This window comes from Lepisosteus platostomus, chromosome 5, assembly GCF_059453375.1.
Source record: "Lepisosteus platostomus isolate fLepPlt1 chromosome 5, fLepPlt1.hap1, whole genome shotgun sequence".
In the NCBI taxonomy this organism is placed as follows: Eukaryota; Metazoa; Chordata; class Actinopteri; order Semionotiformes; family Lepisosteidae; genus Lepisosteus; species Lepisosteus platostomus.
In genome coordinates, this window is record NC_142615.1 from 59,406,503 (window position 1) to 59,424,431 (window position 17,929).

General features: G+C 42.2%; 2 protein-coding genes and 3 non-coding genes across 5 annotated transcripts in view; 1 reads left to right on the forward strand and 4 right to left on the reverse strand.

The window, feature by feature from the left end:
• Positions 1–2,424, reverse strand: part of LOC148670367 (zona pellucida sperm-binding protein 3-like) — a 34,311-nt gene extending 31,887 nt beyond the window's left edge. Inside the window, exon 1 of the mRNA XM_088632965.1 lies at positions 2,357–2,424. Within this exon, the coding sequence (XP_088489091.1) occupies positions 2,357–2,424 (68 nt within the window). The remainder of the gene's footprint in view (positions 1–2,356) is intronic.
• The window catches only part of LOC148670361 (scavenger receptor cysteine-rich type 1 protein M130-like), a 204,528-nt gene that overhangs the window by 94,055 nt on the left and 92,544 nt on the right, over positions 1–17,929 (forward strand). The window lies entirely within an intron of this gene.
• trnat-agu (transfer RNA threonine (anticodon AGU)) lies at positions 9,667–9,740 on the reverse strand. Its single transcript has one exon. It is a non-coding gene; the product is annotated as a tRNA-Thr (tRNA).
• Positions 11,269–11,340, reverse strand: trnal-caa (transfer RNA leucine (anticodon CAA)). Its single transcript has one exon. It is a non-coding gene; the product is annotated as a tRNA-Leu (tRNA).
• On the reverse strand, positions 13,784–13,866 carry trnal-uaa (transfer RNA leucine (anticodon UAA)). The gene has a single exon. It is a non-coding gene; the product is annotated as a tRNA-Leu (tRNA).

Sequence of the window (17,929 nt, forward strand, 5' to 3'; positions counted from 1 at the left end):
GTGTACGTATTTTGTAAAAGCTTTTTCTATCTCATTATTTTTACACGCAGACTCCATCAAATAATCAACTATAATCAAATTTACTCTATCCGGTAGCAGTAGCTGGTCATCGGAAAACGACGTCGGTAGCCCTTCTATAAACTGAATGTATGGAAATTTCACAAGCAACTCAGCGTATAGAGGTTGGCAGCAGCTGTAACACCAGACTATGTTTTCGGGTTTACGAGTCATAACGGTATCACCGTTCTCCAAGAGCTGTTTTATAAAATAACTTTTACCGCAATTTGAGGGTCTGGACAAAATGCATGAAAACGGGTGTTTTAACCTGACATCCATCGTGTTAATATCCGTAGGGCAACGATGTCAAATTTTCTTGCAGCACCCGCTTGTCGTACACCACCTTCTGGGTTTTCTTTAAGGTCCGGGTCTCAATGCGCCAATCCTTTTTAACACGCACGATCATCGGCTGTTGAATAGAAATGTGTTTAAATTCCCGGCACTCTGCATAAGGGTTAACGCCATAGTCAAAAACCAAGTCCCGCAGACTCTCAAAGTTAACTTTTTCACAATTGTTCACATTGAGCGTAATGCCTTTCACCTTTAAACAGGCTTTCCCACCAGACAGCTTGTACCCGTACGACTTGGGTCCTGTTGACACAAACTCGGTGATGTGTTGTCCAGCATTGATTTCGCTGGTCAGCTCACCCAAGTAGTCACCAAGTTCCGGATTCCACTCACCCTCCCGGCTCACAAAGATAACGGAATCTGTGTCGTGGTACAGACAGCGGTCTTGCAAAGCATTTAGCAGATTGTATAACTCCAAGCGGACATAGGTGGTTGTAAAGCTAGCGATGAAAATGTTAGTGTTTGAATGGCCTGTATAGTGGTGTTTAGTGTGTTTCCACGTAACACAGGCTGTGTTTTCATCAATAAACTCACAGGCCGACACCTCATGATATGGCATAAATAAGTACCTGAACAATTCATCGGGCTTTCTCACAATGGTGGTCTGTGGTAAATTGTCTCTTTGCCCATACTTGCCCCACAAACTGTTCAAGGCAATTTTTGAAAGCTGTCTTTTGGCCGGATTCTTCTTAATGTTGCCCGGGTCCAGTCGGACACCCTCTTTTTCATAATATCCGCTGACATATCTTTGTTGTTTCGTGACATCCGTAAACCAATCTGGAAACCCCGAAGCTTCCTGTTTCCCTTTCAGATGCAGTTTGATGTAGTCGGGGAAAAAAGATAGTGTGAGGACTTTTCGAAATGCCAAATTTCGTAAATTTTCACCCACTCTATACCCCAGATCTAAGGCCATCTGTAATTCCGTGGTGCACCAGACGCCAGTCAAGGCATGATCTTCATCACTGTGCTCGCAGTGAGTGGTCTGTTTTGTTTCAGCACATGTACGACACAGTGTGAAAAACAGTTTTTTGTCAATTTTGGTTGGAAGAACTGGAAAGTACAAATGTCTGGGTGGGTAAACTTTCACCTTCGCAAAACCAAAATACTGTTTTAAATCTCCAAAGTTGTTATAAATTATTCGGGGGGTGCCCTAGTAGGTATTTTTTAAGCTTGTTCACAAACGGATACAGACTGGTGAAATCATAGTAATGAATTTTTTCACCGGGTTGTGCAATGTAATGTAAACAAATAGCATTTGTTCTCCCCCTAAAAAGCGAATCGCGAGGTTGCAGAGGCATAACCATTTTCAACAAGCATGTCTCTGAACTCGTGCTCCCACAAAACACGCACGTTAAAACCTCTCATTTTGAGAAAATTAATTTTCACCATCGTCTTTCTGTACAACTAACCAAAAGTAGTGTTTGTCAGAGGATTAAAATCGTTTTCACAATTTCAAACGCTACAACCGTGAAAAAAGCAACCGTTGAACTCAAAGGCTGTCTGCACTCCGTCATTTACGGCATAACCATCCAGAAAATATGGCCCTACCTTGAACTCACCGGGTGTGGTTAACGCGTGTTGGATTTTAACATGCTCTGTGTGATCGATGTGCATAAGCCACTGAATGCTGGGTGTAGAAAATCATTTTTGCTGGCGGTGGTAATTGTCATGGGGTAGCAACGCTATCGTTTCTTCCTGTAAAAACATAAGTCTGAACATGGCCATGCAGAAACTAGCGATGGTCACAAACTGAAAGGGGTCGATGCACACGACGCAGACGGCCCCTGACTCAGTCACGCGTGTCTGTCTGGTCATAGTCATAGTCATAGTCATAGTCATGACCTCGTCCTGGAACCTGACACAGCCTTCTCTTAGAATTGCCACATCCAGCTGGCAGTAGCGTTTCACCTCTCTCTGTAAGTTAAACACACTTCCCTTGCATTCTTCATACCAAACCAAAAACTCAGCTTTCTCGCTCGGCAGCATGTAGTTAGCGCCAAAAAGTTCTGGCGGCGGCATCGGGCCGACATAATTTTGGTTTTCTGAAATGTTCATCAAGTGTGGAAAATGACCCTTAGCCCCGGGGAACCCCATAGCTGCTTGCAGTTTGCTTAATTTCATAGGTAGAAAGTTCAGAGAATCGATAAATCTGATGTTCAGAGCTTTTACGGTCATACACATTATCTTACCACCCTGATTAATTAGTTCAACGTCCATCATTTCAGCTAACAACTGTCTGATCACTAGGTAATTGTCATATCCCTTGCCATTGTGCGATATGAACGTATGGTTTTTGAAACATCTATCGATAAATTTACACACAAAATCCTTTAGACAAGTTTCACCATAAAATTCCCAGCTTCGTTTATTGTCAATATGAAGGGCGTGGACGTAATTTGGTATGTGTGTCCCCGTTTCTTGCATGCATTCAAAGTCGAAAAAAATGTACTTGTTTGAAATTTTGGGGTTGTCCAAAGGCGGTATGTAGCACAAATGTGTGTCTGGGGTGTCGATCACGTTGTTACAACGCGAGCACAGTTTCTTTACATTTGTGACTAGAGAGGTTATAAACCTCACATTTCTCACAAAAGACCCTGCGCTCACACTTACTAACACCTGACGCCGCATTTCGAAAGTGTCTCGCCAAACACTGAGAGCTAAGACAAAAGACCTTACAGGCCGGGCAATTCTGAATTTCTGCATCAATTTTGCAACACTGGGGATCTAAACAGGTTTTACAAGCTTTAACACAGGCGTGTGCGTTCTTGTGGCTATACGCCACATGGCAGTTTGTGCAAAAATACGCCGCCCCCACAAAAGCTTTAATATTTAAAACCCCATAAAAATGCTGTTCATGCAGTAGAACAAAAAGTATTTTAGAAATTTGGTGGTGTGGGCCCCGTTGTAAAATATTTCCAATCACCCTGGTCGTGATACAAAATTTTAATGACCACCTTTAAATGTTTTTCAAAAGCGGTAATGTCTGACAAACTAATTTTCCGATTCTCTGGAAAACCCAACTCTTTGTGCATTCGTTTAGCGCCCTGTAACATTTCCCCATCGGTACAACCTTCATTCAACAAACCGTACACACACCCGGCGAAACACAGATTACCGCCCGTGTACTGTAAGTCGATAAGGTGCGCTTTTTTCTGAACAATTACCCGGCTGTACAGAACGAATTTAAATCTTCGGCGGGCACCCCCCTGCATATTCCTAACTATCGTTACCATTAATCGGTGTCACGACCACCAGGCAGTCAAGACCAACTCATAAGTGAGCTAATCAGCCCCAGCAGCGGGTGATTAATTACAAACGCCGCCGCACGAGTTAAACCACCTGCTCACACTCACCGTGCGGTGCGCAGTGCTATTTATACCATCTTCACCTGCTCCCCGCTCCCCCCCCCGTGCCTGCGTCTGCACTGGATCCTTCGGAACAATCGGAGGCTGTCATCGTGAGAACCTCTGTGTGGCTCTGTAAGAGGTCTGAGATGTGGCTTAAAAAATCAGCAGCATTTAATTCTCCGGGTTGTTAAGGGTTTGTTAAAACCACCTGCAGTCAAACGCAGCTGTACAAAATCATTCACCCCGATGTTTGGAGAAAGTTCATCCAATATTCTCTGGACTGCACCATGCACAGTGTCTATAGCCTGTACATACGAGGCTATTCTGTGGAGATTAACAAAATGAAATTCTTCATGGTGCTCTGTTGCTCTAAAATTATTATAAGACCTGTTATAACTACGTATACGCTCCAGGAAAACTAAGGGGTCTCTATTTGCCCCTGCACCGCCACCAACCCGATTCAGATCGTTCAGTACAACCGGTTCTCGGTTAACGACATCCTGTTCTGCTACAACACCCTTGGGCCTTAAGTTATTTTCTACCACTGCATTCTCATTGCGTGGTTTGGGCGGCCCTTTGGAAATCTGATGCCTCTCTCTGAATCTTTGATGACGCAACAAACATGCTTTTGCCAGTTTAATTCTTTTATTTATGTACAAACGATGGTGGCAAGCAGTCAGTCTTTTAAACACTTTTTAGACCGCATGCTTAGTCATTTATCACCGGGGATTTGCACCAATGAAGCATGAAATATCATCATCATCATGGTCTGAAATCCTGAGCTTAGAGCGGCATCTTCTGTAGAAATTATATCCAAGAGGTTAGCGGTGAAAACCTGGATCGGTTTTGGAAACAAGGTCTGTACACCGGCTAAAACCGCTCTTAGACGCTCTAAAGCTTGTTTTTTGGACACCTCATTAGTGATTGCCGTTGATAGTGACTGTGTAATACCGCGCACTGAATCTAGCACATCACCCAACACCAAGTCTTTAGGTGGGTTATGATTTCTCTCCGCAGGCTTGACACGTCTGGCTTTGGTCAGGGTCTTGACAGCTGTCTCCAATGCAGTCACCACCTTAGGGTCCGACGTTTCCGCCACATTTGTTTCGCCGCTCGTCGATACAGCTGCTGTGTGAAAAAATAAAATACTTTTTAATACCACGCCAATGCTCCACATCTCAAAATCGGAAAACTACGCTGTGATAAAAATAAAAGACTTTTCAACACAACAATCAATGAAATCTAAACTGTCAAAATCAGAAAACTATGATAAAAACGATACACATGTGGCGCATCCTTACACAAAGGGCTGTGGGTGAATGGAACAAGTTACCCAGACATGTTGTTACACCGGTTTCCTTGACGGCGGTGGTGGCGCTAATGGGTCAAGCGGCGTGCTAACGGCCTATAGACCCTCGCACAGACCAGTCGCTTTTAACTTTAAAAGCTAAGCAGTTTTAAAATAAGGTTTTTTAACACTCCCAAACAGAAAACTACGCGAAGTAGGATCTTTCAGCGAATTAACATCCTAACAAAAGAAGTAACGTTTGCCCTAAGTGGATCATAACACATCTTGACCACGCTTAAATTATATTAACCTTTGCTTGTTGGTTTCAGACGTTTTGAGCTCGTTGACCCAGTTAACGTGTTGGCTCGTCGCAGTTTTTTTGAAGGTCCGGGGTCTGCACGGAGTGGGAAAATACCATAATTGAAAGAACTCAACACCGCAAATTACCAAAAAATAGAAAAACGGTGGGGATTTTTATTATAGACATGTTTAAATGGCCATGCTAAAAGAATGTTTTATATAATAGCGACCTCTTCTCTCAGGCGATCTGATAATATGCCCCGCACCCCCTGGTATGACGTGAACATCTGCATGTTTTTTGCGGTGGGATTGTAAACCCCAAACAAGGTTTTTTAAATGTGTAGCGACTTGTCCCTTCGCCCGCGTCTGTGGAATAGACACATACGAGTTTTGGTGTGGAGTATGTACCCCGGTGTCTTTAAGACTCACATGGTCGTAAAGCGTTATTCAAAACATTGTCGTAAATACTCACCAGTGTTGGGCTGCGCCATAACTGGCCTTTTTACAGCTGTGGTTTTCGGGGCTAGTGGAAATGAATGGATACACACAGTCACGACCACATTACGGAACAACTCCCTGGTATTTCCATTATAATAATTCAATATTACCTAGTATACAACTATTATACAACGTTTTGTAACTATAGCAAACGTGAGACATGCACCGTGACGTTGTAATTGTCTCACAAAAAGCCGGATATACATACCGCTGAAATTCGTGGAGTCTTCGTCTATCAAGTCGAGCAATGTTAAGTCTGTAAATAGAATATCTTCAGACTGTTGAAATTGATCGGCGTGATCCATTCTGACGAGTTAGGCGATAACGTGAGACTGTAAGAAATGGAATGCAGCCAAAACTTCGCCTGTTAAACCGCTGGTACTTATACACAAACCGATAAACTCTTCTAAGAAACCCCCCTACATAAAACCATTAATCTTCGGTATTGTTGGGTGTGCACGTACTGGGCTGTAGAAATTGAGAAACATTTTAGAAAACGTTTTAGTCCGATATAATGTTAAAATCTATATTTATATCTATATAGATATAGATATAGATATTTATATCTATATCTATATCTATTTTAAGGCATACAACGGTGTCTAAATTTCATAGCTGTTAAAACGTGTTGAAAATGTGCCACGGTGTCTGTGTTTGATTCACCAACAGACCGCTAAGAATATTATCAAGCAAAATGTTTTTTATTAACGCTATAAGAAAATGTATCTGTTCTTTATAGGGACGTGTTCACAAACCAAGCTTGACGTTTTGAGGTTTTATTTTTTCGCGCTGCGCTGTTATGAACATTTTTGCGTGAAATACATGTGGTGCTTGTAAATTAGAAAACTTTACATGAATTTAAAGTGTTTGTTAACTTTCCCAGGGGGTCAATTTTACCTCCCCCCTCCACTCTGCATTCCAGAGCCTTTAACTAACCCCCCCACACACCGCACGTCTCCAAAAATCACAAATTATCTCTACTAGGTAATTTTAGAACTTTAGGGGCAATCCATTAAAGTATGAAGAACAACACCCCATCAGTTGTTGCCTGTTAATACCTTAAAGACTTTTACGCTTGCGCTGTGTGGAAATTTATCTCAAGCTTTCGAAAAAGCTGTCGCGAATGTGTTATTAAAAATAAACTGTGTCTTATTACATTATTTTAAAAACTTTAAGACCAACCCCGCGTGTTTAAAATTTATTTTCTGGGAAACACAACATTTGTGTTTGCGTTCCGTGTTAATACTTTTAAAGTTTAAAACTTATAAACTGATATGTGAATACTTTTCGCTCTCAATAAAACAAGGGGGGGGGGGGGGGTCATCACAACATTGGTTGTGATGCGTTTTAAAGCATCACAACCAATTGAAAAATGTCTTGTGTTATGTAGGCGTGGTTACACCATTGGCGCATATTCTTAAACGCTCCGGACTGACAGGGTCGCAGCGCATCCTTGGAGCTGTCAGACACCGCCCCTTGTTAGGAGCTGCAGAGATGGCTTCTTTGTGTGGAGAAACAACGGGGTCTGCTACTCTACAAAGTGAAGAGATAGGTGGCTAAAATATTTTTTCTGATCGTGGAATTGTTGTATCGGTGCTTAGCGTATGTCATTTTAATACTTGGTCTTCTTTTTAGCAAAACCCGACCCCACCCTCTGCACCCTGTGACAGCGGCGGGGGTGTGAGTTCAGCTGGGGTACCAGATGTTGAAGAACTGCCGGGTGCTAGCGATGATACCACGCTACAAATGGTAAATATTAACGAAAAACCTTAGCTCAAAAGTTTTTTAAGCCTTTCTTTTCTTTTTCCTTTAATAGAATAAAGAGGATGTGGACGGGTCAATCTTCAGCCTACCGGCACAACTGAATGTTTCGTGTCTATGCTTGTGTGTTCGGCCAAATGTTAATAAAGCTGATGCCCAACCAGGTTTAGCTAACGATGTCCCTAATGAGCCTGATGTTATGCCCCAGATTGTGAAAGCAGTAGTTTATTGCATCTTCAAACACTGTTTAAAGGGGGTCCTGGTTGATGACTGCCCGGCCTGTTTGATTGACCATCCTGGGCAGCGGGGTCACACATGCCTGTCTGTCGGCTACACAGATGGGTTTGAAGATGTGAGCCTGAATTTTATCGACTGTTCTGTACACCGCCAGGTGTCTGGGTTCGTACACCATTAAAAATGACACTGAGCGGTGCATAAAACAGTTGCTGAAAAATATAATTGAGGACCGCTCCCCATACGAGCATGTACACACCATACTTGAACAGCTGGATGAAAAATTAGTAGACGTGACTTTTGATGCGTTGCAAAAGAAACACTATTCTTATTTTTACAGACGCAAAAAAAAAGATCTATGTAAAATGTGAATACAGATTTCACTCTGTTTTACAGACCCGGGTGTGCCATCGTCCGAAGAATGAAGAATTTCGAATGTATACGTCTGAATTCTTACTAAGAGTGCTTTACACACTTCTCTCTACAAAGCTTGATATGCAAAACAAAGAGTCGAATGCTAATGTCCTTAAATTTGTTAAAGAGATAGATGTGTATGTCAAGAACTTGAGTGAAATTATTGCAGATCTGATGTTTTCAGATCAGAAATGGAAGCCTGGGGTGTAGGGGAAGCCTACAGTGTGTATTCCAAAATACAGTGTGTTTTGCACAGAACCTGTGGTAACACCATCCCGCTGATTACGCAGGCAAATGTTTTTGCCCTGCTAGATCGGATCGCCCAGTGTGGTTCACATGGCTTTAGATACGGGGAGCGGAAGGGGGTTATGAATGCTTTTCTCAGCAATGTTGGGGTGGTGGTTACGTGTACCGAACTAATTGTCCACACCAACATTTAATTGTTGAATGCAAACAGGAGCCGGTAACGCGTGTGTGCTGCGTTGTTTCAGTGTTTGAAACACCTACTGTTGAAATAAAGCGGTTCACATTTCACACGCACCATTGGCTCCTGAGGGGGTGGGACATGCACAAATAACAACACGCCATTGGCTGGCAAGGGGGCGGGACAGCCAACCACCGCTGACTCCTATTGGCTGGAAAAGGGGGCGTGGTACCTGTCAAAAGTTTGACGAAAGGTGTCGCTTTATACTACTCAGAACACATGTAAGACTTACGCACAGCTTTTAATATGCTGTAGTGAATTTGCAGGTATCCTGGGGAGGGAAGAGAACTGATATTAAGGAAATACATATTTAAAGGGGATGTAAGTCTTAAATGTGTTTTGTCACATCTGGGTGTTAACTGAATGGTTTTTTAGCATTATTTATTGTGTTTTGACTCTATACTTGTGTTTCTCAGGAGACAGCAGAAATATTGATGTTTACATTTATATTCACATTCCCGGTGATATTGACTTAGGTACTCCACTATTTACTTGTAGTTTGACTGGTGTCAAAAGTTGAAAATCTCTGCAAACATCAAGATGGCTAAGGACGTGGAAAGAAACTCAATCACATTTAGAGAAGGTAATCTTTAGATCGGATTAATTCGAAGTGTGTCTCTGGGTGCGTTTGATCTACCAACGTTGTGTTTAACTGAAGGACACCCTGACTGAGTGTGCCATAGAAACTGACATTTTTTGTATTTTTTCTACATTCACAGATTTTTGGCTAAAGTAAAAAAAAATAATAGTTGTCATTTTCTTGCCAGCTGGCAGTAATTCTTTTGCACTAATAAGAAAGATGAGCATTTTATCTTTCGCAATGTGTGGATTTCTTGAAAAACAAGTTGTGCCAAAAGCGAAATGAAAACTTCATTTAAACATAATGCAGAAGCATATTGTCTGTAACAATAAACGGTGGGCAGAGACAGGCAGTAAGGCACTGCTGGGATTTGAACCCAGGATCTCCTGTTTACTAGACAGGTGTTTTAACCAACTAAGCCACAGCGCCAGCAAAGCACTGCCCTTTTTCAGCCAGTTGGACACACTGCTCTGTTATATCTTCGTTCGGTGTGCGGTGAGCCTGCTCACTGAGCAAGTTGAGAAAGGATGTGAAATGGCTTTTATCCGCCAATTTCATTACCAAGGAGCTCAATATGCTTTTGATTATCTACAGGGTGTCTAGTGCAACACAGGCGATGGACTGCTGGGATTTGGAGCCAGGATTTCCTAGACACTGCTTTAACTAGACAGGTGCTTTAACCAACTAAGCCACGGCGCCGGCAGAATTCTCCTCTTTTACTGCCCCTTGGACACACCGCTCGGAGACACCTGCGTTCAGTAAGCTGAGTCGGCTGGCTGAGCATGTTGCCTCCTTTACATTCGGGCCCCGACACTAAGAGAAACGTACAGAAATGGCTTTTATCGGGCACTTTTCATGTCCAATGCGCTTGACATCTCCCACGGGCGACAGAGTTCATTTATGACACTTTTCCTTTCTTTCTTTCTTCTTTCTGTACTCTTTGATGAAAAAAAAAAACGAGTAATCATGTAAGGGAAAATGTCTTTTTTCATGGAGAAAACGTGCACTAGGAAATGTTGTGTTTAGAAGAAGTGAGTTAACATGAAAAGTGACCTAATTTACCGGAGCAAATGCTCACCTAGCAAGGTCTGCTTTACTACTAGAGAGACGTAGAGTGAAAGACGTGATAATTTCACGCCGTTGTGGAACAAAACGCTATTTTCTTGGAATTCTAAATCAATTAGAAATTCAGAGCGACACATAAAGGCTTTGTCTGCATAAAAGTGATGATTTTTAAAAACTGATAAAAATTTGGAAAACACGTTTCTCACGTAGAAATTTAAGATGGGGGTGGGGTATTACTAGTAGTGGCGCTGAACTCACCATGGTGCAATTAATTTACGTGACGGACTAGTGGTTTAATGGATAACGCGTCTGATTTCGGTTTATTAGATTGTCGATTCGACTTCTACCGGGGTTGTGTGATTTAAATCAGGCTCCTCAGAAATAGATGTCCGTTATGTAAATAGACCGCACCTGAAAGCAAACGTTGGGTCTGGTTTCCTTTCTTTCCTGCATGAAATAGCAAATCGTTACAAAAAACACCAGCTAATGTCCAATAGCGTTAGTCATTTAAGCAAACATGAATATACTGTAGGTCTTGGTATATGGGAGTGGATTTCAACCACAATTAAAAAAGGACAAATTATAATTACAGGCTTCAGACACTTTTTCATACAAAAGTGACCAAACACTCCCTAACTTTCAGGTTTGCTTGAACCTGTAATAATAAAGAGGTCTGAAACTTCCATTCTCTGATGTCACTGTCTCTAAAGCCGGACGTGATGTGTGCCTTTTCTCTTGTCATGTTCATGATGATTCGCTGAATAAGCTCCTGACTGGGTGTTCTGTACTGCGCTGTTACTTCGTTCGATTACCTATGTGGTGTACAGATAAAACCAGACTGCGTGGTGTAATTTCCGGGTTCGGCACCAGCAGCACCTGCAAACTCATCAGCTGACCTCGACGTGATTTGAACATGCAACCTTCTGATCTTGAGTCAGACACGCTACCGTTGCGCCACGAGGTCGCTCGCCACGCGTGCTTTTAATTCCCCCAAAGAGAACAATCAGCGTCCCTGAAAAATATTTTTTTCATTCTCTCCTGTATGGAGCGCCGCTCTTCCAACGAGGGTCTCTTCTTCCCCGACCACAGATTATTCTTTTCGCCTGGCTCTCTCACAGAGAGCAGACACACCATCTCCACTGATGTGTTTACTACATCTATAGATCTGACCCCCTACAGCCCCGATATTCCTGGACAGGATATTTACCACCAGCCTCGTGAACTTCTCATCTTGACCTCTCCCAGGAGGAGAACAATTAACACAAAATCCTCTCTCCATTTAGCAAATAACACAAAACACTGTTTACCTGTCAAGACAGAAAACCGGGCTGCTCCAGGTGAGGCTTGAACTCACAACCACGGCATGACTCCACTAATCATGTCATTTTACAAAGCCTGAACCTGGAAAGAGATTGGAAGCCGAGAAGTTATGGTGTTTTTTTAATACTTGCCTACTCTTTCAATTTTTCCGTCAAGTCTTTTATTTGGGAGTACTTTCAATTGATGTTAATCCTTGTCCCGATGCACGTTCTGGGCCATGGTGCATCTTGAATAATGTTTTTATAGGCTTCAGTTTGGAAAAGTGCGCTCTTCAGAAGCTACCAAAACCGCTAATGGTTACATAACACTTAATGCAAAAGCAACGTTCGGGTTTGAAAAAAAATATTACTTGCTATGAATACAAACACTGTTACAGGAGGCGTGTTAGGGATATTTTAGCTTAGATCATCAATTCATCTTACATTTCTTCTCCATCTATATCAACAGCGTAATCGCTACTGAGTGCTAAAGGCAGGTCCTGGCAATACAATCTTCTTTAGAAAACATTTTTAAAACTATTTCCACTACCATACGTAAAGTAAAAGATAGCGATTGCAGGCAACGAATAAAATCTCTTTTCCAGGGACGTTGTAGTTAGATGCAAATTACAATCGAAAATGTATCAGCTTTAACATTTTCTTTTGGATTCACAGGACAGTCAGCATGAGTCATCAAAGAGCATGTAGTGGCAAGAAGTTTAAAAGCGCACAAGTGATCTGTCTTTGGTCAAAGGAATTGCTGGAGCAGTTGGACGCAGAGCAATATCTAGCAGCTGTAGACGATGTTTGGGGAAGAGATAATTCTGTTTTCAGCACAGGGAGTGAGAATGAGCTCAGTCCGGCTCCCAGCAGAATCCATTCTGGTTTGGTTACTGTCAGACTGTGCGTCTGAGGCTCTTTGGATCGCAACGTGAAAAAAAAGAACAAAAACATTTGCTCACATCTTGTGATTTCCACGAGAGGAAGAGAAGATATCACTTTAAAAAAAATCAGAACTGAAGATTTGGATCCGGGACCTCATACTTGTCAAATGATTAAAATAATAATTATGAAAATATCAGGTTGTGTTTCTGCAACATATCGTGCACAGTATGCCATTTTTAAAAAAAAATACAGTAGATTGTACTTAATAAAAATGTACAATTCACCGCTGGTATAAACAGATTTGTGCTGTGTTTGCCTTTGTTAGCATTTGTTTAAAAAATAAGTTCACAATACGATAAAAAACACAGAAAGCACAAACGTAATAATATAATGACACAAAATCAATACCAAATCATAAAGCCAATTAAGTACCTATCCTTTGAAAACAGTGACATTTGTATCTACTTTTGAATTACAAATCAGACAGCGTAGTCCCTTAATTCAAAGATCAGATCTTGGCCAAAACAAGACAACCAGATGTTAGCTGAATTCGGAACAAGAGCCTCTGCTTCATCGTTTATTGAGCTTTTGATCAACGTCTGAGTGAAAAAGATTCGCTATTTTAACTATTTGATTAAAGTTCACAAAAGCACCTTCCTTCGAGCTGGAGTTGAAACAGCGACTTAAGGATTCCTAACTGTTTCTAATACAGTCAGCCGCGCTACCAACTGAGCTATCAAAGGGATTTAAAGTGCGCCTCTCTGGCACATATTGCCCAATGTAGTGAAATATTCCGGGTACTTAAATTCCAGTTCGACATCAAGTTTCCAACTTGTTTCCTTAGTCTTGTTTACCTTGAATTTAAGCCACAAACCAGGATTCTACTGTATAATCTTCTGGGGATGTTACAAAATGTTTGATGGGGCATCAATCATTACAGGCGGAAATTCACTCCTTTTTTTTCTCGAGTCATCATATTAAATGATCCATTTCATTTGGATCAAGAAGAGGATCACCATGAGAAATAGAACAAACTGTTTGATTCTGTCTTTATTGGGAGCTGTATCACAGCTAATGCATGTAAAGCCTTCAGTATGCGATAGTGAGAGTTCAGTTATGCCAGGGAGTGGGAGTGAAGAGAACTGAACTGAAATTTAGTAAATTCATATTTAAATAGAGTGTAAATCATCAAAGTGTTCTGTCACTTAAAACTTATTGCAACACTACCAGGAGTGGGGATTGAACCCACGTGGACATTTGTCCATTGGATCTTAAGTCCAACGCCTTAACCACTCGGCCATCCTGGTCTACAGCTAGATGCCGTTCAGTTGTTTAACATTTAAATATGATTCAACAATTAAAAAAAATTAAACCAGCGCCCTGTCACAGAAACGTACCCCAGTCACCCGCGCAACAAGCAGGGGTACTCAGCACTATACTAACGAGGAGCACTTGTCCGGAGCTGAGCGTGAGCTCTGTTTACGGTCAGCAGTCATTTCCTCTTTTCCAAAGACATTTTCGCCTGCTCTCAGTAATGAATGTCGGTTTGAAGTCTGTTTCTGTTGTCTCCACTCTTGACAAAGAGCAGCCTTACGTAGGAGACTCCCTCTCTCAAGAAGTTTGCCATCACCCTGCAAGAGAGAAGAGCCAACCGGGGTAAACAGCTTGAAGTTCGAAAAAGATGTTGGCACGCCTGTAGCGTTTACACGAAACCTCTTAGAGTTGCGAGAATACTTCCTTTGTGTATAAAATACATTGTGAATGCTTTCTCAGCCTTTACTTTTTCGTTTTTATGACATTTTTTTACCAAGCATGAATATTCTTTTGTCCATATCTCCGCAATGGAAGCACAGAACGCCTTCAAACCAAATTCATTTTAAAGACCACGCCTTGTGGATATTTCCACAGCCTTTACATCAAACTATCAGTGAGCTAATTATCTTTTTTTAAACCTCCGGTTTTTCATCGATGCGTAATTACGCACGAACTGGAACCCGGGGGACCGCTGTGTGCACACGTTCACAACATGAGAAATACTGTTCAATACGGCTTCGTGCGAAAAACCCATATATGACCATAGGAAGCAGAAGAGCGCAGTCTCCAATTACCCAGACTGTAAGCATGGGATTAAAGCTTTGTTTGATTTCTGAAACCCTTCCTTTACGTCCTGTTTTCATTCAGGTAAGGGTCAACTATATTCACAATACTACTGACAGCAGCAAGATTAAAATATTCTTTACTCAGCGGCTTATTAAAAACAGCTCCCATGATGTTCATACCGACTTTTTACACAGAACACTGACACAGCTTTGTGTTCTGAATCTCTTTTCTTATGCTTTTATTTTATGTGGCACAATGCACTGGTATAGGGGTATTCTGTTCACAAACCAATAGCATTTAAACCAAAGCACCCACAATGCTGAAAGTAAGTGTTTTGCACACTAAGCAGGTCCTCTGACTTTTCCCAGCTTTGTTTTGGGTTGTGGAACCTTTATTTTTTTATGATTTTCTGAAGATAACACTACAGGTAATACACTGGGATAGGTGGGTTGACTTCATGGCTCAATAGCATTCAAATACAACAGCCACACTGCTGAAACCAAGTGTTTTCCACACCAAACAGGCCCCCTAACCTTATACAACCTTGCTGTGGCTGTGGCCCCTTTCTTTATTTTGTAATGATTTTCGGAAGATAACACCACAGGTAAATACAGTGCGATAGGTGGGTCTTCTTCATGGCTCAATAGCATTTCAAATACAACAGCCACACTGTTGAAATCAAGTGTTTTACACACCAGACAGGCCCCCTAACCTTATACAACCTTGCTGTGGCTGTGGCCCCATTCTTTATTTTGTAATGATTTTCGGAAGATAACACCACAGGTAAATACAGTGCGATAGGTGGGTCGATTTCATGGCTCAATAGCATTTCTAATACAACAGCCACACTGCTGAAATCAAGTGTTTTACACACCAGACAGGCCCCCTAACCTTATACAACCTTGATGTGGCTGTGGCCCCTTTCTTTATTTTGTAATGATTTTCAGAAGATAACACCACAGGTAAATACAGTGCGATAGGTGGGTCTTCTTCATGGCTCAATAGCATTTCAAATACAACAGCCACACTGTTGAAACCAAGTGTTTTACACACCAGACCGCCCCCGAACCTTATACAACCTTGCTGTGGCTGTGGCCCCTTTCTTTATTTTGTAATGATTTTCGGAAGATAACACTACAGGTAATACTGTGCGATAGGTGGGTCGACTTCATGGCTCAATAGAATTTCAAATACAACAGCCACAGTGCTGCAACCAGGTGTTTTACACACCAGACAGCTCCCCTAACCTTATACAACCTCGCTTTGAGTTGTGGAACATTTCTTTCAAATCACTTGGGTTCATCAATCATTTGATCATTTTTCAGCATGGAATAAACCTATTACTTGTGAACTTGAACTTGAACTTGAACTTTATTGCCATATGTAACCGGTACTGGTACAATGGAATTCTTACAGAAAGTCTCTCGATTGTAAAACAAGTGTAAAAAACAAAACAAAGTGCAAACAGTGCATCAAGACAATGTACAAACAAACAATAGACAATGTGCAAGTAAACATGTAGACAGTTTGAATGTAAACAACACAGATGTGTAAACAATGACTGGAGATGTGCAATTGATAAGAAATCATAAAGAGGTAGATGGTCATGGTGTAGGTGTGGTCCGAGGGGGATGGCTAAATGTGTTCGCCAGTCTCACTGCTTGTGGATAGAAGCTATTGAAGAATCTTGTGGTAAGTGTCCGTATGCTCTTATATCTCTTGCCTGAGGGCAGTGGGGTGAAGCGCTCCTGCCCGGGGTGGTGACTGTCCTCTGTGATGGCCAGAGATTGTTCCTTGGAGATTACCATCTGCTGATAAGATATGATCACTATATTGACCATATACAATTTCTTGCATAAGGAATTCATATTTTGCATACACCGATCTCCCCGGAGTCCCAAGTGATTCTGGTTTTGGAAAGCTAAAGGACAATGAACTTCACGATACCAGGGGGACAGTGGGTGGTCAAGTCTCCCCTAAACAATGTCTCTTGTCAGATTATGATGTCAGTGCATTTAATAATGTTGTTGAACTCTCTTTAGCCCAAATACAGAGGAGCTCAGACCCAGAATGTTACACATACTGACAGAGAGTGATCTCATTATGTGTGTTTGGATTTTAACAACTATAATTATTGTTTGCTAGAACCAAAACAATCTATGTTAGACATTTTCATCTTCAGCCAAAAATACAAACCTGTGTACGTAGTGTGGTGCAGGTTCTTGTCCAATCCTGCTCCTGGTCCAGGTTGGAGGGTTGCACCGATTCTGGGTCTTGTTAGCTGGTATGGATGGGTTTGGGGGTGTTGATACCAGAGTGGTCCAGGAGGGGGATTCAGGTGTCTCGGGGGCATTCTTGTTTTTCTATGAGTTCAGGTTGATTTTGTTGGTTCTGTCACGAATCTCCCTCACGCAGGCAAGCGTTCCCGCATTCCCTCGAGCTCTCCCCATACCAAACGTGCACGCGTCAATCAGTCCTCTACTTAAACCCTCATCTGTCCCCCGGTCATTGCTCACAATTGAGATTCTCTCCCGAAGCTTACCTACGAACTACGCCTTTGCCTTACTACGACTTCTCCCCTGGACCTCGACCCCGCTTTTCCGACTACCGCTTTAGCCACTCGATTTTGTACCTTCGCCCGTTTTATGCTTTCTCGGATCCTGACCCAAGCCTGTCTCTTCTTTTATGCCTCTGTCTACCGCCGCAACTTCTACGCCTTCCCGGACTCCCACCCCTGCCAGTCCCTCGACTACGCCTTCGCCTGTCGATTCTTTGCCTACGCCTGTACTACGCCTTCCCGGACTCGGACCCCTGCCTGTTTACTCCGACTACGCCTGCGTCTCGTGCCAACCCTACCAAGGGCACCGCATTGGATCCCTATCCTCAGCAGTCAGCCCCTGCGTGACAGGTTCTGAGTGTCTTGGTTACATCCGTTTGTGTGTATAGATGAAAAAGCTATTGAAGAGCACCCCCACACCCCCCACCCATCTCGGTGGAAGTTGCCATGTTCAAAAAATCCTAAAAAGATAATTAAAGTTGCACACAACAAAGCATGACTGTGAAAGGTCAGGAGGCCTGCCTAGTGAGCACATCACTTGATTACAGTAAAAAAATCATTAAAAAATAAAGAAATGTTCCACAACTCAAAGCGAGGTTGTATAAGGTTAGGTGAAATGTCTGGTGTAAAACACCTGGTTGCAGCACTGTGGCTGTTGTGCTACAAAATAAAGAAAGGGGCCACAGCCACAGCAAGGTTGTATAAGGTTCGGG